The sequence below is a fragment of the Struthio camelus genome, chromosome 3 (assembly GCF_040807025.1).
Source record: "Struthio camelus isolate bStrCam1 chromosome 3, bStrCam1.hap1, whole genome shotgun sequence".
NCBI classification, from domain to species: Eukaryota; Metazoa; Chordata; class Aves; order Struthioniformes; family Struthionidae; genus Struthio; species Struthio camelus.
Window position 1 is genome coordinate 34,007,952 of NC_090944.1, and position 21,989 is coordinate 34,029,940.

Sequence of the window (21,989 nt, forward strand, 5' to 3'; positions counted from 1 at the left end):
CCTCGCTGGTCAACATGCTTAAACTAATAGATTTTGGGGGAGAAGAAAAAGTATCTAACAAACAAAATTTGTCAGATATTTGTACTTTTTTTCCTTTTTGGTTAGTTAGGGACTTTTGTAAATCCCAAGTTGGCCTGCTAGTGATTTTAAAAATGCCATTTATCATTGATGACTGTTTTCCTTAAAGGAAAATATGGTTTAATCAGGTTTTTGCCTGTGCTGTGTAGTCAAGTAGAACCTCGAGCTTGGCAGCTCAAGTCAGCTGTCTTGAAAATGGGAGAGACTGATGGCGTACAAGTTCTGTGGGAAAAAATGAAAATCTTGTTTTAACTTCTAGTTACTGTGACATTGCAACGTTGAATCGTGTTTTATTAAATATTGACTTAATATATTTTTCTTTTATTTTGCTTGAATGCAAGTTATTGTCCATATTAATGAGTTAATAAATAGTAAATTGCATTGACTTTTTTGCATATGTTCTAGGTGATTTGAAGAGTGGTAAATACAGTGTATATTTTTTTAAACTGTATATATTTTAAATATTAAACATTTTTCTTGCCCATTTTCTTCTTGTGTTTTTAGGATGAGGGTGGTCTTACCCAATGTCTTTAATGAAAAGCAGTAATATTTCAAAAGCATTCTGTGTATAGAGTTCTTGCAACCTTTGATTTTTAATGTAGAGGTATAATGTGTAGGCTAACCTCGGACTAACTTTTCAAGTCCGAGCCCTTATGTTGTAGCCAACTTCACAAGTTCCTTTGTAGGGCACGCTCATGGCCGTCCATTCCTTCTGCTGAACAGCACAGGCATAAATATTACTAATTTTCATCTTTTTCAAGTCGTAAATTATGTAGAGATCTGTCGCAGATGGAAGAGTTGAAATTAATTAGGAGTTATAAGAATGTATAAAAAAATCTTTCCCACTCAGATGCCCTTTTGCTCCAGAAATAACCATGAGGAAGATGAAATGAGTTTTCTATCCTGTTGATTAAAGCAGCGACATTTGATATATTTCAGTGCTCTGTAATCAGTAACTGCTGTGTAACTGGTTTTTGCATGTCAGCAGCAAGATTTTTCAGAAATTACAGGGTGAGAAATGGGTGGGTTTTCTCTATCATGAATATAAATTAATGGAAATGCAATAATGCTATTTTTTGTGAAAGTTAGAGATCTATGTTAGAAGGGGTCTTTAAAATTTTCTTGTCATTGAAGGAGTGAATTGTATTGCTTCGAAGTCCAGTTCATATGCTTATAACGCTGGGGGGGGGAGCTGATGGTAAGGTAAATTGGCACTGAACTGCGTGGTTTAGAATGTTAACGCTTGTTCAGATTTGTTCGGTGACTGTGTCTCTTCATCTGAGATCTACAGCAATAAATAATATTACTCAAGGAATGCAAAAGATTGCTCACTTTTAAGATTTTTATAATCTAACAATCACTTAGAAACTTGAACCTGGACTTACTGTTATTTGTAGTCTCAACAATAAACTTAAGACTCAGTTGAGTGAATTTTAGATATTCATGGTAAATGTTGAAAGCAAGTATTATCTTACTTGGCAAGAGATGCAAACTAAGATCCATTACAGTCTAATGGACTTAGGTTAAGGTTAAGATGGGGAATCTGGAGTATCTTTCTGTTATTTGTTGCAAAGATGAACAAGTTTAATTTATTTAGATGAATGAGTTTTACCTGAAATTCTCGGTCCAGAGTTTCAAGATGAGTGCTTATCGCTGCTAAAATAGCATGTGCTTCTTTGAAAACACACATTTGAATCTGCTTAAATTTTAACTGCTTTTGTTTTTCCAGTTTTGGAAGAAGTATTTTATGATGTCCTTTATTGACATTATTTTATTATTGTGTCCTTTATTAAGCAAATAAAGGACAATGGTTGTTTTGCTCATCTTCGCAAAAAGATTAATTGTGGCTAATTATTAAAACGAAAAAGGACAAGCATTTCAGAATAGAAAAACAGGTTGACTGTTATTTCAATGTTATCAGGTCTACAAAGCCTGATGATGCTTGTCCTAGAGCAAATTACAACCTAGACAAAATTGTTTCTGAACCATTAAGAGATTCTCTTTGTGAACCTGGTAGACACGAGATTCTGGAGAGCTTGAAAGAGTGTTCTGATTAGCCATTACTTAGTGTCTGCTCATCCTGAAATAATGGCACAGGTTATTAAATAATCTGTAAATGCATACTTGCAGGATTAAGAATGATGACAAGTTCAGACTTATTTTTTTCCACAGTCAGGGTAAACAACCCTGGATAAGCACAAAGTAGGAGATGTGATACCGTTTAATTTCAATGAGACTATCTGTTACAATATTCTCATCAGATGAACAAGATTGACTTGACTGACTGAAAACTAGCCCAAGGTAGCTAATCTTTATTTTTCTGTCAGCTGGAAAAATGTCTTAAAGTAGATTCCATTGAAATAAATTTGGAGAAAATGACCTACTTTAAATCTTCAGTGATGAAAGCTTCATTGATCAAGAGATAGAGCAAAGATTTTTTTTTTTGTTTTATCTTATGCAAGCAAATTTTCTCAAATGAATCCAGAAGTTTTAGTGCTTATAAAAGTCATCCTGACAGCACTGAAAAATTAAGATAGGTATTCACAGAATAGGCAGTGAGAGTGCATACTGCTTTGTGGTAGCCATATTATATTCTTATAGACAGTGCCTTTTTAAAGGATGGGGCTGGTAAGTATGCATGTGCCGTTGTGCCTTGCCTGCTAACAGTTTGCTAGATGTGCTTGCAAAATGTCCTTTGAAAACATGTTTGACCTTCCAATCATTCAGTACCCGTTGTGTGCATCTGTAAAGCACTGACATTTCAATGAGAAAGGAAAAATCTAGCCATCGGTGCTTTAAACCCTCGAATATCTATATTGTGTGCATTCAGAGAAATTACACATTTTGTAATAAATGAAACCGATTTAACTGATACTTATGGCTAATATATAGTATTCAAAATATTGGAAATAGGGAGTTTTGCAACAAATTTCTTTCAAAGATCAGAAACTGGAAGACTAAGTCAGATGCTTGAGTGTCATTGTGTTAAGGATTCCATAATTGGAGTAGAATAGAAAGAGAATTGGTACAGATCGTTAATTTAGATGTCTTAATTGTATATAGCTCTATTTAGATAAAATAATTGGTAGCAATTTCATTTTGCAAGATCACAGTTTTATTTCAAGTTTCTAAATTTATAATACACTTGGTTTCTAGGTGATGAAAATGAAGTTTCAGAGTGTCATGTTACTGATGGCTCTTGCAAACTTTTTAATGAACAAGAGAATAAGCTCAATGGGGGGTTAAGAAAAAATAGAAGACTTCAAAAGGTCAGTTTAACTAGACATTGTTAAGCTCTCTTTTCTTGGTGAATCATTGAGTATATTAAAAAAGCAAAAGCCTGCATTCTTTATGCACTATCAGTTTAAAAATCTTTTCTGAATCTTGCTTTCCTTGAAATATTATGTTGAATTGTGTTCAAAAACAATATATACAACCATGGAACTCAGCTTTCTGTACTAGAAGCTTGTGCTTGCAGAGTTAGGTCAAGCTGACGTTGGAAGGGAGGTTGGCAGAGTGGCTTAAACCCCTTTAGTCCCATCCTGATACCCCTTGCAAAAACAAAATACTCACAACACAGTAGTGTTGTTGCTGCACCAAAGAAGTCCTGCTGTGGAGTAGTGTGAATTCCACAGAATTTATAATATATTTGTGAGTCCCTGATCTGAAAAGATGTATATCCTTTTTGGAGAAATTATTACATATAGTAGTTTAGGGGTTTTCTTTTTGGGGGGGATGTGTGTGGTTTTTTTTTTTTTTTTTTTTTTTGTAAATATGAAACTGCTCAGCAGGAAAATAAATAGTTCTTTTTATGAATAAGTAGCATGTAGTACAGTTAAAATGAGAGCATTGATTTGTCTTGAGAATGGGAAGTCCATAAGCACTAAAAGAAGTATTAGGTAGAAGTTAGTTAGACCTTTCAATGGTAGCTATTGGTAGAGTTTTGATCTCCTCTAATGTTAAAGTTCTTAGCAGGTGCAATTAGTAGGCAGATCAGCTTTTAAGCTTCTTGAAGGTAGGATACTAATCTCTGTAGACCAGTGATCTGCGTTGGGATCAAAAAAAATGATTTGACTTCCTGCCTGCATCTTACTACTTGATACTTTTCCTAACTATTTGTTCCTTTTCTCTTTCTAAATATCAACATATATATTATTTATATAACTAATAACTTTAAGTATTATATGGAATGTATAAATCCACCTTCTGTAGCTACATTGTGATTGTCTGTGTTTTAAGCTAAAGCATCTATCCAGAGCAGCTTTGTTTCCTGCAATAGAAGTATGACTAAAACTGCTAAATATATTGCATATCCACAGACTATAAGCAGTGGTCTTCCTAAGGCCTTCTGCAGAAATAATGCTTAGATTTATCAGATTTAATGGTAGTGACTCCTTCTCCTGTGTAATTATGTTGCAAGAGCATTATGCAGTATTGCTAGTTTTTATTTCATTGTTCTTAACGTAAATGTCCCAGCATAATTATTACGTAATAAAGAGAAACAAAGAGCAATACAACGTTGTTACTGTTCCCAGCTTTCAAACCAAGGGCTAGACATTGACCTTCCACTGAAAGATGGTGGTCTGTGAATGTTGCTTCTTGGTATCCACTAATCTTTCTTTTGGTCATTGCAAAGCTTTTACTGTGAGGTGTCTGAAGGTAGTGAAAACTAAGTTATAGTTGGAGAAAATTCATCTTCAGTGTCTTGAGGTAGCTTCTTTCATTCATCCGTTCCCTGATGGGGAAAGCTGAAGAATACATTCACCTAGGGGATAATACAGATGAAAACAAACACTGCAGCACACTTTCTCTCAAGTCTTGAATACTTTATTTTTTCATTTTAGAGGTTTCCTGGCACAGTCTGTACAAGTCTTTTTGGGTTAAAATGTATGAACTTTACAAAAAGATTGTGACATTTAACCAACCAATTAGCTGTTGCACTGAAAAGCTTTTAATACGTATTTACAGAAAATTACTGGCAGAAGAGAAAATAAATCTGAGTTAATGTTCATGTATTTGTCTGTTGAAGATCTATTATTCCATTATTTGTATGCATATATACATACAAAATTTGTAAAACCAGTATTGGAACTCCCTGGAAAATTCTCTATGAAGAAATTTTAAGAGGATATTGTTTTGGTCAAAATTAGACTAAGTGTCTAAGTTCTTGTAAAAGTGTTCCAATCAAAATAGTTTCATGAAGCTTTTAAAAAAACAAATCAAAGCTGAGAAAAGTATTTTTATGAATATGAACACTTTCTTTGAATCATTGCAACTTAAACATTGCCACATTTTACTAATGTGTGAAAGGGTGAAAGTGAAGTTAAATTAGAAAGTATTATTTTGTTTCCTTTACATGAAGCAAGAAGTGTGTGAAAGGATTACCAAAAATATTTTTTAAAATGTGATTTTGTCAACTCATATTATGAAGAAAATGTTAATGCTTATTTCCTCTCAAAAGGAAACTTATGTTAAAAATACATGCATAAAAGAAGTGTCATTTCATAGCTTTTTTAATGGAATAACTTTTCCAGGAATATGAATCTCCAGACCTTTTCTTTCTAAAAAACAAAGCTTGAAGTAATATTTTAAATTATATTAATCGTAGAATACATGCAGTTTTATAACAAATTGTTCAAATATAGGGCTTCAGATTATACTACTGGTGTTCTAAGAATCAATTTTAAATTGCGATCTGTTAATTTCATTATTCAGGTTTAAGATGCTCAGTCTGGAAAGCAATGTAAATAGCAGGGTTTTTTTTTTTTTCCCCTTGGAATCATAATGTGAAATGTAATCTCTTTAAAAATTTTAGATGTTTGCTGAATGTAATTCTTGGAGAATATCTACACTGAAAGTGTACAGAGTACTTTTATTAAAACTCCATTCTACAGTGAATGTATGTCAGGCACTTAGAGTTTGTGATGTGGTAGTAAAACTAAATTTACCAAGGGCACACAAATCTCTGTAGGAATTATGACATTATTTAATTTTGTGGTTATTTCAATTTGGTGTAGTTACTTTAAATTATTATAAATCAAGCTGTAGATTTGTTGTTTCTCTGCAATGCCATTGTTATGCATTTGTTTTCTTCAAAATCTCATGCAATTTTAGTTGCTCGTTTTGTCTCTTCTGCAGAAGTTGAGATAGAGAATGAATTCGCTTAGGTAACGTTTATATTAGAACTGTAGAGATCACAAGTGCTCATGTTTTCATTCTTTCTATACTATTTGTATAGGCATGCTCATTGTATTCTAACGTGTGTGACTTCTGATCAAGGTTATCTAAAATTCTTGTCTGTAAACAAAAGCTCTGAAGACAGAGTAGTCTATAAGAGCACCCTCAGGCATGTTGGGGGAAGATAAGTGAGACTAAAAAACCTTAATGGCATCAGGAATGAGCTGCTTTTGATAGCAAAATCTGGAGTTTTAAAGTGTCATACTTACTCATGTTCACACCAAGTTAGATTTTTAAAAAATGGCCTATGTGTAAGAACTTTTAAATTATGGATTGTCAAGCCTCAAAACTGAGGACAGCTCCAGATCATTCACATGCTGAGTTGGTAAGAACAAGTGTTATGGGTTAATACCTATGAGTGTCAGCAGGTGGCTTCCCTGGTTTAGAAATCTAAGTAGATGACACTGGTGTTAAGGGATGAAATAAATCCTTTACATACTGTGGTGCATTTTTTGATTATTCTGTGCATTTAAATACATTGCCCTTTGCAGCTGTGCATAGGGATGACCCAGTGATATCGCTAAAAGCTGTAAAGCCAAAAAAATTATTCAAATTAATGCTAATGAAATGAGTTTATCTGCTGGTATGAGATTGAGTACTCATTTCGTTGCTTAATGTCACAGAATGTTCACATTCATCACAGTGTTTGTTGCATGCATAATGAATGTGTGCATTTTGCACTTTGAACAGATCAGAGGGACTCAATATGAATAACTAGTTAACTGCCCATTTTTTCAACTAAAAAGTTGTTTGGGATTTTTAGAGGGATATGGACAGTAATAGACTTCTTTTTAAGGACCTAAGTGTCATGTCACTTAGAAATGTAACTGGAATAAATTTTGCATTTGAGAACTCCCCCGAAAAACCTGTCTTTTGAGTGAATAGAATGAACTCGTTAGTCATGTGAGAAAGCAGTTAAGTGTCATAAGGTATCATTAAAACCATATTTTCTCACAGAAGACAGTATGGTCTTACCTGAAATTCTGTAAGTTTTGCTTTCAAACAGATTCATCTTGGCTTGTATTTCTGTAGCCCTTGGATTTGAGTGAATGTACAGTTGTTAACACTGAACTTGTGAGATTTTTGAAACACAGATGCTTATAAAATCTCAGCTCATGCTGTGGAGAAACTAGTGTGAAACAGGCCATCTTTGGATTCTGTTGTCAACGTACTGCTTTTTGAAAATACTTTGTTCATGGCAAAACAGGTTCTAGTGTCCTCCAAAATCTGCAAGTATAAAACATGAAGTGCCTGGCCAGAAACGCAGGAAAGCAACTTTATGTCCATAAACGTGCACTGTCTGGAACAAAAGGAGATGCTGTTGAGATGCAGTCTATGTTTTCCTTCGGTTTTGATTTAAGTCACTGAATAGCTAGATAAATATTCTTAAAAATGATACGTGAAATGTTACTAACTTCCAGTTGCAAATGAATGTTAAACTACTCTGAATTATATATGATGGGAACACTCAAGCTCAATTTTAGTTAAAAATGATGGTGTTGGAACTACCTGCATGTTTATGGTCTAGGGAAAGTGTTTGATTTAATGGGGGGAGGTGGTCAGACAGGCATGGAGGGTTATTCAGATTGATTGCCTCTGGGTGCAGAGGTGAGACGAGCAAGTGAAGCTGCAAATTATAAGAGTGCTTGAGAGACTAATGTTAGCGTTAACTTCTAGGATGTTGACCAAATGTCTGATGGTGTGATTTTATGCGAATCTGAATAGATCCTAGAGTGTTTCACGTTCAGCAGATATCTCATCCGACATGAAGTAGTTATGAGTGTCTGACCAACATCTTGCTGTTGGCAACTACGCAGTTGATTGCTGTTTACCTGTAGTTATCTTGCTGACTCAACATACTGAGGGTTAAAGAAGGATGGGAAACAAGTTATTGAGCATGCTGCATTGTGGGACAATAACTTTGAAAGGTAAAAATGTCTCGTGATTAAAAATATTACATGTTACACGTAGCTGCAGAAAATGTGTTGCCTTGGAGCATCTGAAATAAGCCATTGAATGGGACGTTGAAATCTAGCAAGACATTTTTTTTCTACTGGGAAGATGCAGCTTATGTCATTGTTATATTCAAAATATAGATGTGGTCATTTGTTCCAAACCTCTAGATTTTATAATAATACTAACATTTGAGAGCATCCTCAATACTCTTCTATGGCAAAAGGCACAACCTTCTCCCAAATGCTGAAGTTGAGTGTTTCCTGTCTTCCCAGTGAGACTTGTACCTGCTATCCACACTCTTGTTTGGATTGCTGTTTGAAACTCTGGAAACATATACTGTGCCAGTGATGTAGGAGATGACTGACTTTGTACTTTGTCATCCTGACAAGCAGGGCCGTTAAGATCCAGGGAACTGAATTTACCCAAATTCTTATCGAAAGTTGTCACTGAATTTCTGTCCAGTCAGCAGACTTGCATAGTGTTCTCTTTCAGAATTTTATTTAAGAGATAATGGCATATGTATATCAGAGGATTTTGGTTCAGTCTGCATAGAATTAAGAAAAAAACCTTTCCTGTGTTGCTTCTTTTCAGAAGATACACAAGCACAGTGATTTTTGGTCCATACGCTTACATAAAGTCAGAACATAATCACTCCATCATAATCCTAGTGTTTTTATTTCCCCATCTTAATTCATATTTGCAAAATAACTACCTGGAGTTGTACATCTGCCTTCACCAACACCTGTTTAATTATGGAAACTGTCAGAAACACATCACATTTTGCTTTAAAAAAAAAAAAAACTTCTAGGTGCTAGTCATTAGGACTCCTTCACTTACTTTAAGGCAAGTAGGAGATAGCTTTAGAGCCAGCTGTGGTGAGAAGTACATATGGATAAGCACTGAAAAAAAAAAATCCTAAAATCTCAAGTTGTTTGAAGTACATCTACACCTTCTCTATCCTTTTCCTTAAAAGCCCATGGCGTTCTTGGGTAGGATGGTGGAAGGGAGGTTTACATGCAAGAAATGGATACAATTCTTTTCTGACTCTGATCATGAAGGGAAACTGCATAAGTACTATAGGAAGTATGTGGGCAAAACATTCTCCATGTTTGAGTGCTTGAGACGTGTCCACCTCGCTGAAGAAGGCATGTGTGTATGGTACAAATTAACTCTAGTTCCTGGTAAATAGTATTTCTCTATTTCCTTAGTACACTGTTAACTCTAGGTAATAACTATCATGCACAAAACTCAAACAGTCCACTGCACTGCAGCTGATTTGGCAATGAATCTGTGTAAAACTGAGCCTATTTTTCCTCTCGGCATCAGAAACCACCAGGAAGAAAAGCAACTGCTGGCTAGATCCTCTTATTTGGGAAATGTAACTCTTGGAAAAGTGAACATCCTACGTAAACTTACAGATACCTGGCATGACTTTATAGGCCGGAAATCCTTTAGTTGATGGAACTGCTTTCAAAGTGATATCCTCACAGCTCTTGAACATTGTTATAAATCAATCTGAACAAAAGATTTCCTAAACTCTATTTCATTAACATTTGACATATCTTTCCATTAATGGATTTTCTTTTACTGAATTAACAAATACCTTCATTCTTTTCTGTGTCTAAATCATTTTAGGGATTCTAGGTGTGATCTCTGTAGAATTGGGGTATGAGCTCACAAAAGTCTGAATGGTACAGCAATATTCATATGCAATCTGTTAAATAAGAGAAGTCTTTTAGTGTATTACTCTTTAATAGTTGTACCGCTTCAATAAAAAGAATCAGAATTGCTGACATCTGTGGCTGTTCCTCAGAAGTACACACTTCAGAATTCCTGTTTTAAAAGAATTGTGTGCGTGACTAATTCATAATCCTTTAAGATATGAAACTTGCATAATAAGCTGCTTTTTAGAGAAGAAATTGTTGATACAAAGTGAGTTTAATTATTTTCAACTTGTTATATCTGTGCTGATTTTTTTTTCTTTTACCCTTCCTAATACTGCTGCCGCACATCAAAGCCTTCAATAAATACTGTTCAGTTAAGTTGCTTATCTTCTTGTCTAGAGGGCAATCAGGCTTTAGCTCAGACTGACTGTCTGACACAGATGGGCTACAGTCTTGTTAGCAGAGCATGTACTGAAGTTTGCAATCTTGTATGCTAATCTAAAAGAGTCTTTTGAGGGGGGAGAGGGAAGCCGCAAACTGACGTTCAGGAATATATTCATGTGAAATTCAGCTCTCCTGCTACATGGTTGGAAATCTTCAGAAGTCTTCAACTATCAGCTATTCAACTGCACAGTGAGCTGGATTGAGAACTGGCAGAATGGCAGAGCTCGGAGGGTTGATGATCAGTGGCACAGTCTAGTTGGAGGCCTGTAGCTAGCGGTGTCCCCCAGGGGTCAGTCCTGGATCCATGTTCAACGTAGTCATCGATGGCCTGGATGAAGGGAAAGAGTGCACCCTCAGCAAGTTTGCTGATGATACTAAACTGGGGGGAGTGGCTGGCACAGCAGAAGGCTGTACTGCCATTCCGAGGGACCTGGGGAGGCTGGAGAGGTGGGCGGAGAGGAACCTGCTGAAGTTCCACAAAGGCAAGTGCAGGGTGCTGCACCTGGGGAGGAATCACTCCAGGCACCAGTATAGGCTGGGGGCTGACCTGCTGGAGAGCAGCTGTGCAGAGAAGGACGTGGGAGTGCTGGTGGACATCAAGTTGACCATGAGCCAGCAATGTGCCCTTGTGGCCTTTGTGGTCGGGAGAGCCAATGGTCTCCTGGGGTGCATTAGGCAGAGTGTTGCCAGCAGGTGGAGGGAGGTGATCCTGCCCCTCTGCTCATCCCTGGCGAGGCCATATCTGGAGTGCTGTGTCCAGTTGTGGGCTCCCCAGGACAAGAGAGACATGGCACTCCTGGAGAGAGTCCAGCGGAGGGCTACAAAGACGATGAGGGGCCTGGAGTGTCTCTCCTGTGAAGAAAGGCTGAGAGAGCTGGGCCTGTTGAGCCTGGAGAAGAGAAGGCGTGAGAGGGGATCTGATCAATGTGTACAAGTATGGGAAGGGAGGGTGTCAAGAGGGTGAGGGCAGACACTTCTCCGTGGTGCCCAGCGATAGGATGAGAGGCAACGGGCAGAAACTGAAACACGGGAAGTTCAATTTGAACATGAGGAAAAGCTGCTTTCCTGTGAGGGTGACAGAGCACTGGCACAGGTTGCCCAGAGAGGTAGTGAAGTTTCCTTCCCTGGAGGTTTTCAAAACCCGTCTGGATACGTCCTGGAAAATGTGGTCTAGAGGACCCTGCTTGAGCAAGGAGGTCGGACTAGATGATCTCCAGAGGTCCCTTCCAACCTCACCCGTTCTGTGATTATTTTATTTCAAGACGTAAATAGTTTTTGTTTTTATGTTCTTCGAATTCACCCAACCTCAAGATAAAATTAGTTTGCCTATGCTAATGGAAAGACTCCCTCCGCCCCCCGAGTTTTACTGTCACTGTGTAATGCTTTTGATTAAAGCGACTTTGGAACAAAGCATTGCTGCGAAGGAAAAAATACTGGCATGTATACAGCATCAGTTTTTAATATCTGACTTATCAAGACTATCTACATAGTTTCATTTATGCAAAGATTGTTCGTATGATGAGCACCTATATAATCATGGTGCAAACCAAAGGCTATTAGTCTGCAGAGCTAATTCCAAGGAACTCTGTTCTTAAACGTGACAAATTGCTTGAATGCTTAATGGAGAACAGTTCTGTACTTAGAAGAGAGGAGGGATAGGGTTACATTAGAGTAGGTTCCATCTTCAGTTCTATGATTCATTGCTGAGCAAAATTTGTTGCCTTTTGAGTCTTTGGCCTGTGCTGCTAGCTGTAAGTTGATTTGAAATATTTTTGTGCGCTCTGCCCAATACATGACTCAAAGGAAATTGAATTTTGGGAGAGATCCTGGGAGCTTACCACTTGCGGTTGTGGTAATATGTGGGGCAGGGGAGAGAAACGAGAAAGATTTGTTTCTTATAAAGCTGTAGATGTCCAGGGAAACAACTTGAAATTCATATATTGATTTTAAAAATTGTACTATAAAAAATTGAAACAGTACTTCCTAAAAGTTAATTGATCTACTCTTTCTGCAAACTTAAAATATTTGTGTAGGAATACCTGTGCATGTATATGTAGTTATCAGCAATTCTTAGCCAAGCTTTTCACAAATTCTTCTTGTATGAACCTTTTGGATGATTGGGTTATGTTTAGATATGCATGTCTCTGATACGGCTGAAATTCATGTTCTGTCCTAACTTGGCGCATGCTAGAGGCTTTCGCGCTCATCACTGATCACCAGAGTACACCTCTTTCTCTTCTGACTTCTATGATGTTAACTCTCAAAATGCATATATAGAACATGTATGGGACAAAAACTCTTGCTTTGCCTGTAGGCTGGGGGATCTGTTGAGGAGGGTGGATACTTTTTAAGGTATCTCCAAAATGCTGATTTGAGAATTGTTGTACTCTTTGAGTGTACCTTGTGTATTATATTTCTCAGTCAGCTTTCTTTCACTAGAGGAGATTTAGGAATGAAACAATATTTGATTAAAAACCTACATTGACATCACTGAAGTTTCCACACACACACAAAAAAAAAAAAAACTACAGCACAAGAATAAAATTAAAAATATTCAACTTATACTTGAATAAATATATTCCTTTGTTTCTGCAATGTCTCAGACCGTTTCTGCCTTTCTTTTGGAATAAACTGGAATCACTTTTACTTAAGGGTATTTTTTGTTGCAGTTAGGCTACTTTTTCCTTTTTATCTGAGAAGTCAAAAAATAAACTTTTTTCTGTGGCATCCCTGGCTGGGAAGCCTTTGCTTTGTTTTGAACTCACTGGTGAAAACTTCCGTTCTTGTTTTCTGCTATTGGATGATTTGATACCAGATGTGATGGAGGGGCTTCCTTCCTTCCTTATCCTTGGGGCTTAGCATGTTCAGAGTATGTGTTAATTAGTACAGCCTCTACCTCAGTTGACAATGTAACTATGAAATAGTTCAATCCTTTTAATGAAACGCTTTATAATTTAAGGGTTTTTTTAAGAGGGAAGACTTTACAGATTTTTGATATTTTCTTGTCTCTTCTTTTTCACATCTCTAGCCAACAAGGACACTAGTTATGACGAGTATGTCTTCTGAGTAAGTACTAAACATTTTGACTCTTTAGTTAGCATACAATTTAACCTTTAATGTTGTTAGTCTTTTCATGCCTGCACAAAACAGCATTTTTCTGTGGGCTATGCGTTGAAATACTTACTTCATTCTGTCTTCTAGCTGAAAACGCACATGTATATTTTGTTGCTACGTGCACTGTATAAAGACTCGTGTGTGTATGTGAGTGTGTTCTTATGGTGTAGACAGAAGTAGTTTTCCGTAGGTGAGCTCAACAGGACTTCAAGGTAATAAAATCAAAAAGAAAAATTTTAAGCAAGGTTTGATTTTTTTGTAGCGGAAGCATATAAAATTGAGTTTTATGCAATAAGCAGTTCAGACTTTCAGCCCAAGACTTAGCTTTTTCCGCATACTTTTTAAGTGTTTTTATAAAAAATGTCATTATGATCTGAAACATCAGTTTAAAATGTTTTCTTTCACGTAAATAGTTGCTGAAGAAATATCAATTTTAGGCTTTTTATTTACTCTAGTTGCAAAACATTAGAAGCAGCTGCCACTGCATATTTGGAGAAGAGTTAATATTTTTCTGGCTTGTTCTTATCATTCTCTTAAAACTCTTAGAAAATAAAGAACATCCAACAAAAACATAATTCCATATTTCATACTATGCTTGGTTACAGTTTCTGCATTCTTTTTCAAAACTCAAGATATTTGTACAAATTATTTCAGGTTTAAAGATTAATAATTAAATTATGACAGTTGCATAGATATAAGCACTAAGAAGGAGCACTGTGACCATCTGTTTAGAAATTCTTTGTGAATGGTTGTCGGAAGCTGTTGTCAAGTATGCTATAATATAGATCAGAAAGAAAACTAGTAATAATGTGTAATGGAACTGGGTACTACTGACACTGAGACTGTAAGTGCATTTCACAAATCATGCAATACAGGATCACTGTAAGGGCGCTAAAGATAATAACTGCAGTGTAGATGAGAGTAGTGGAAAACAGAGGCAGTGATCTGCGTAAAAGAGAACAAATCCTGGCAGAGCTGCGGAAAAAAATTTCTTGAAAGAATGTTTGATATTGTATGTTGACTTTTCTTAGTAAACAGTTACTGTTTTATTAAATAACTCAAAAGTCTGGCAATAACAATTGCTGTTCTTCAGAACTTTTTAATCAATATTGTGCTTTTGGCTGTCTGGAGTTTTAGGCATTCATCAACCTGTAAGTGGGTGAAGGGAAAGGAAGTGCTCTGAAAGAATTAAAGAACTGAAAACCTGGCTGTGAAGTACAAGCCAACAGACAAAAGCCAGCTATGTTGAAATTGGCCAAAAGTAGCCAAAAGCTACTACCAAGTAGCTACAATTACACAAGTCGCTCATTAGAATTTAAGTTGCAAGATGCATGAGTTCAGTGGTTTCATGGCATAGTGCTTTGAGATTATATTAATTGCTGCTCACTGATTCACTACAATAACTACCTGTTTTACTGAATCATAAGTTTGGTGAAATTTTGCTGTGAATTTATGTGCAGCAGTTTTTGCAACTGACTCAACTGTGAACTGGTGAGTTTTCATTGTCATTTGTAAGGTTTGTTACATTTACCTCTTAGTTGTACGAGAGGACCTTTTTTTATTCTGAGGAATTTTGGATAGACAAAAAGGAGCTAAGAAAAGGTTTGGGCAGTGCGTGATAAATATGTCACCTGAGCATATAGTCCAGGCAGAGTCAGCTTCTCTGTGAGTTTCACTGTTGCAAAAAAAACTTCACTTGTAGGCTCTGTCAAGTTAAAACACACCAAGTGAAAAGGGAATAATATATATTCCAGTAATGTTCAGTGCCATACAGCCAAGGCCAGAATTTACACTAACTAGTGTCTGAAGTTAGGCAGTTAATTTAGTGGTTTGCTTATTAAGCGTCTCCACATACAGTAACACCTTTTGACTTAAGTGTAAAGTTAATTTGCTTGGCTGTTTCTTTTTACTGTTCATTTTTTATTTGAAACTTCTTAAAAAAAATTATTGGATTCCCTGTGAAGAATCCATTTCACGTTTCTTTCAGAGTTCCTCCAAGTAGTGTTTGCTTTAGCTGGTGTATCTTTGGAGCGTTTTTAACTGAGTTACTTTCAGTGCAGAAAAACAGAGCAAGAATGAAATTACCCTAATGGCTTCAGGAGATGTTCAGAGTGTGCTCATATAACATCAGTGATTTAATTTAGTGTTTTACGTGAGAGGATCACCATTGTGTTAGATGTGACTTTATTCAGGGTTGTGCTTAATTACTGGTTGTGTAGAATGCCATAGACATTTCCAAGAAGTCAGGTGGGGAAGAGAGAACCCAAGGGAATCAGCCTTTCATTCACAGATCTTCACCAGTAAATTGTTCTCATGTAGCAGCTATTCTCTAGGGATACCAAGATCTCACTGTTTCTGTGATGATATATTTGTATGCTTCAGTATAGATATGTGGAGAACTCACCTGAGAATTGTAGTTACAGGTCACCACGTCACAAAATACAGGTCTGTATTTTATATGGCAATTTATATGGTGGGTGTTGTTTTCTTTTGTTTTTTGTTTTAGGATAAGTGAATTTCACTGAAATACTGGCTCAGGTGTATAGGTAATATGCCAAAACTTTAAGACTTCCCTTTAAATTTAGATAAACAGCATTTTATGCAGATACTGAAAATCTGGTACTTTGTAAGGATACCCTCAGAGAGCTTTACCTAAATGGTTATGTTTCATAGCATTACTTTTGATGATAGTACTCTAGAAGCAACTGTGAATGAGGCTCTGTTGTACTATCCATTGTACACAAACAGTACAATAGATAATTCCTAATTCAAAAAGCTTCTATTTAAGCAGATAAGATAGATGCAGGGAACAGAAGAGTTTTGATATGCAAGCAGATACAACTGGGTGATGACAGAAAGATTTTGTTCAGGTTTTGGGGGAAGACTAATGAATTTAGGGCCCAGAAATGGGTAAAGGCTGAGGAGGGAAAAAACATAAGGGTTAAGCGAGGAGGGAAGAGAGGTGGAAGGAAACAATGTAAAAAAAGTTGAGTTAATCTCAGGGTTGTGTGTGTATACACTTTTCTAATCACGTATATCCATTCTATATTGTATGCTTTTCCCTTTTCTTTTTAGAAAACAAAATACCATAATTCAGGTAGTGAATAAACTTGGAGACTTTTTGTTCTCTGATGATGTATGCGAAACAACAAGTCATGTAGTTGCAGGGAGTCCTCGTCGCACCCTGAATGTTATGCTGGGAATTGCTCGTGGATGTTGGATTGTTTCTTATGAATGGGTAAGAAATGTATTTCAGTTTTACTGCAAAATAAAGTAAGTTTATTTTGTATAGCTGAAATATCAGCTATGTAACCATATATGTGTCCGTGGTATACACAGTGGTGCAGTCTTCAGATACTTGGGCTTACCTAAATAGTTAGCTCAGCTAGAGGAAACTTGTCTCTGTAAAGTTCTGTGTTACCCTGACTGACTCGCTTTTACTACTTAATCTAACCAAAGTATTCTTATATTGTACTTCAGTGTGCAATGTGGAAATGCCTAAAGTCTCAATATCTGTTGTAGATGGTAAAATATCATGTCACATCATGTCATGCATTATTTCTGGACAGATTAATGCCTAGACAAACCATTTCTGCTCAACATTAGCCAAGTTATATTATTCCTATTCAGAATCTGTATCAGGTTGACTTTTTTAAATATTTATTTAATATACTTCTGTTCTGAAACATAGTTTTGTTTAAGATTGGTAAAAATTTAGGGGAATTATTGGATATTTTGCTGAGCAACGGTAAAACTTTTTTTTCCCCCAAATATCTGGATCAAATGATCAGTATAGATCCTCAGAATTTATTATAGACTACCACATAGAGTAACCAGACCGCTACTGTAAAGACAAGATAGTAGTGAATTACTCACTGTGATTATAGAGGTCAATTGCCAGCCATTCACTCTGACCTTACAGACCGCAGTTTCTCTGCTTTCTTCGTGTTCCCAAAGTTGTAAAACATAGCTGTTGAACAGCTATGTTCATAAAAATTCCATCTTATACAGAAAAGGGTTGTAGAATAGCTTATTTCTTTCATTTTTCTCATAAATACTTAAAAATTTAGTTAGTAGGCTAAAAACAAAATAAATATTGTTGCCTTTTTGTTTATGAAATGTCTGCCTCTGAACCAGTGTGAAAGAGTAAGCCCTACAGGATATACGTAAAGTTATCTGAAGAAGCTGTTATGGCATCCTTTGGGGTTTTCTTATCTTTGTACATAGGGCAGTATTTGGATAATCGGTATTCTGGCAATTGGTGTTCTGGGATTTCACTGCTTATTTTACGCACTGCCATGACTTCTCATTTTTATGGACCAATCTATGGCGAGAACATCACTGTGCTCGTTGCTAGACCAACATTAACTGGTAGTGACACCAAATTCTCTTCTGCTTTGGATTAAGTCCTATGGGATACCATTGAACTCATCACAGGGTCAACTTAATCTTTCATGTAATACCAAGAAATTTAACTGGAACTGTTCCAAAGATTAATTTATTCCTGTAAGTATTATTGCATCAAGTCCTGAAATTATCTTCCCTCATTTTTACTGAGCTGATATCTAGACAAAGTTCTGAAGTTTCTAGGAGAGCTGCATGAGAAGGATCTAGAGAAAAACTTAAGAATTTAGTTCTTTAAATGAAAAGCTTTTTTTCATCTATTCATAACTATTCAGTTATCTGTGAATACTGCTATTTTTCATTTTCATAGAGCTATGCTTGAATCTTTCACTGCAGCTGGGTAGAACTTCACTGCAAATGTCTAATCCCACTAGTAATTACAGTTAATATTTCACTGAGGCTTTTTAGAAAATGTCACTTCAAACTTTTTTTAAAAAAACAGTTTCCTAATCTGATTGCATGCGTTTTATCACATAAGAGCATTCTTGTCTTATTTCTAATTGTTATTGGCATAATTTTGCCATCTTTTACTCATGTTAAGGGATTGAATACTTTAATCAGACAGGAAGCCTTACTTATAATCATGAGAAAGAGACTCATAAGAATTTCATTTAAGCAAAATAATCTTGCCCTTCTATTAAAGCTAAAATAGTGAATGCTTTAAATACCTTTCTGTGCTGTAGTTAATCCTATCATAAGTGCTGTAACTGGTAAAATGCTTCAAATTGGATACTTTGAATAATCAAATGGTCTGTTTGATATTAACAGTATTTTTTAAACAAAGCACATGAATTTTGTGTGGTGATAATTGTCTTGTGGAAGATCTTTCTGAATGCTTTTAAGAAGCTGAAATGTTCATTATTTGCCATTGCCTTTTTACTCTTAATGTGGGGAGGGAATTTAGGCTGCAGTATCTTTTTTGTTTTTTGAAAAAGACTTAGTGTTCTCTTTAAACATTGGTGTTGGTGAAATCTCAAATGTACAGTTAGGCATTCAATTTTCATAGAAATGCCTTTACGTTTCAAGGCCTGAAATAATGACCAGCTGAACGGTGTGTTTTTCAGACACCTGGGAACTTGATTTTTCCCTGTGTAATGTGCAGATTAGAACACAGCCAATCTAACATGCAAAGGAAAACTTGCCACTACTACTAGCCTTACGGCTGTGTAAACTGCAGAACGCTTCTTGAAGCTCCATACCATACAGGTTGCTTGCTATTTGGATAGATAAAATAGCGCATACTTGAGGATGAACTAGAATATTGATGAGCATAAGTCTGGAGTCCAAAGCCACAGGAAAACTTTCTTTAAGACAGGTCTACCCAGCAACCCATGTTCTTCCCATCTTCCTCATCTCTTACTGTTTATTCCCTCCCTATGTCTTCCATGACCAGCAAGACTCAGTTTTAGTAGCAGCCAATATGTACTTAATATCTTAATGTTATCTGCTTTATTCTCCCAGCTTCCAATATTCCTGTGTCCAGTGCCCGTGCTTAATGCGTACTGTGCTGCTTTATGATTACATTTTTAGTTAAGTCTTCTCTTGTAACTGCACATGCTTGAAAACGTCTAAATAGCTCTTCTCAGAATAAATGCTTCATGTATTCTGAAGTATTATTGCTTTTCTTTATTCCCTTTCCACGTTCTAGGGAACTATTAAATAAAAGGATAGTAGTGGCTTAACAAGAAAAAGTAGTTTGCTCAAGAATATTGTAAATTGTGCCTTGTTTTGGTGTTACATGATTTTGAAGCTTTTTTAGTGTTGCTATGGAAATACAATTTGAAAAATTCTCTACTGAAGTCAGAAGCAAGCTTTTCCGCGTTCATGAAAACTTTGAATGTTTTAGTGAGTGATGACCTAATTATTTACTGCAGGACTTGTTCATGAACTCTGAATCTAATTTCCTTTTAATCTAGGAAAGTAGATACAATGCCTCTGTACTCAATTCCAAACCCGTGATAGACAGGCATTAATCCATCTTATGCTCAGATAAACAAAATTCATTTCTAAACAAGATTCTGTAAATACTACAAGGATTGATAGAGGTTATTACTGTAAAATTGGCCTGTAAAATGAAATGAGATTACTTAAACATAACTAATATTTTGGGTTTATATTTTAATCCACTTGGGTTGTTTGCCGGTTACTCTTGGTACGAACATCATTTTGGTTACTATATGGACATGAGGTGTATGTTATAGGGCATGGCAGATCTGTTCCTGCTCAAGATTATTTATTATTTTAAAAGCTACAATTTTCTTGGTTCTTTAGAAGTTGATTTTTACTGCCTAATCAAAAGAGAAACGACTTGGATTAGCAAGTTTCTCTTTTATTTGCAATAACTGTGTAAAGATGTAAGTGTAGAGCTAACAGATCTCAATATTCGTATTTAACTGTAAAAAGTATAAATAAATAACCACCTTAAAATTTGTATGTTAAAATCTTAAATGTTTTTAAGAAGTTACTATATTTACCTTAGCTGCATACAACAATGCGTTGTATGTTTCAAAGGCTTTTCTTTAAAGATCAGATTTATTAATGTCCTTAACTCTTACTTTTAGATTTGGTATGCTATGATGACTGCGGAAATATTTTCTCTTTTTGTACAGCTGTTGCATTTTCAAACATTGTTGTGTATTTTCTAAAAGTAAACACTCTGTTCTCTGGATTTTTGCAATAGTAAAGTTCAACAATAAGCTTGAAGACGTGCTGCTTTTCATTTACAGCAAAAAATAGCTATTTACTTCCAATAGCCTGCAAAACTGAGCACGTTCCCTCCCCGCACAAGTAGAACATCACTTCCTTGGTCACACAAAGCTCCAACTTTTGTAGCAGTCTATGTAAGAAGATGTTGTTTCTTCTGAAAGTTATCAAGCATAAGCTACTTTGGACCAAAGACTAGAGAACTTATTCCTGATAATTATGAGATTACTTTACAAATTCAATTTGCGATTTGCTTCTTGTAGCACCAGCATTTGGACAAAAGAACTCTTTGTCAATGTTTATTATAAGATGGCCTAACTGTATTTAGGAAAATGAAATTTAAAGTGCTGGATTTTAATCAGTCTGTTAAGTCTAGAATCTTGTTTCATTAAGTAGGCCATGCAGTTGTAAAGGATAAATATATCATGCTTAATATTTGTTATGGGAATTTTTGTCCAAGGGGAACATTTCGTAGTACTGCTTCCCAAATTTTATGAGATTTTAGAATTTAAAGGGTATATAATAATATATGGATTCATATGGCATCGTCTTCCAAAAGAATTTTAAAAAATTACAGAATATTTCAGTTATTTGTAAATCAAGCGTGGGAGTAATTTCTGGTACTGATGAAGTTCAGCTTGTTCTAAGGTGAGTAATGACTTAGTTTAATGGTGCATGCCTATGCGAACAGTGAGAGACAGACGTGATCTATTTGAAATGGCTAGAGAACTATTTAGGCAAAATGTGATTGCCAGAGAAAGAATTATGCAAAACACAGGGATTTACCTTCTAATTACATATATCCAATTTTTGGGGTCTTCTTGTGCACTTATTGTTTAAACAGCAGGGTGTTGGTGTGCAGTTTTTGGGGGGTGGTGATTTTTTGGGGTTTCTTTTAGTGCATGAATCATGCTCTCTCACTAGCAGGTAAGAATGCTTATTTCAATCATATTTAGGGCTTGCCAAATGGGTAAGAGCTTCAAGAAAGATGTTGGGGAGCTCAGGTATCCCTACAAGGGGAAAGTTGCTGAACTGTGTGACAGTGAACAATGTGTGCAAAGGACTTGTCAATCTTTTATTAAATATATTGGAAGATTTGTGGCTTAGCTGACACTGATGAAGCCAATGGGGAGCAAATTAACTCCTCTTCCATTAGGATATAGCTGTGTTTTAGAACTTAAACTATCTTGAAATTAGGAAAATTTATAGGCTCAAGGACAGCTCCATTATAGGAACTTAATTTTTTTTTCCATTTCCCATAAAGAAAATGTTTTCTTCTCCCTGAGGCATTATCTCTGAACACTCCTCCTAAGGTTTTTTTTAATATTGCAGTCTACCAGCTGCAATTTATAATGATAAATTGCTTTCAAGAATAATTTAAAAGATCAA

The 21,989-nt window shown here is 35.8% G+C and overlaps 1 protein-coding gene across 12 annotated transcripts in view; it reads left to right on the forward strand.

The window, feature by feature from the left end:
- The window catches only part of MCPH1 (microcephalin 1), a 132,203-nt gene that overhangs the window by 17,147 nt on the left and 93,067 nt on the right, over positions 1–21,989 (forward strand). For 4 of the 12 annotated variants that reach the window (XM_068937334.1, XM_068937337.1, XM_068937339.1 and 1 more), the window contains 3 exons: positions 3,235–3,347; positions 13,408–13,445; positions 16,569–16,731. In XM_068937334.1, coding sequence (XP_068793435.1) covers positions 3,235–3,347; positions 13,408–13,445; positions 16,569–16,731 — 314 coding nt within the window. Of the gene's footprint in view, positions 1–3,234; positions 3,348–13,407; positions 13,446–15,875; positions 16,135–16,568; positions 16,732–21,989 lie in introns of those variants that run through there. The other 8 variants (XR_011140087.1, XR_011140088.1, XM_068937333.1 and 5 more) reach the window with 4 other exon arrangements.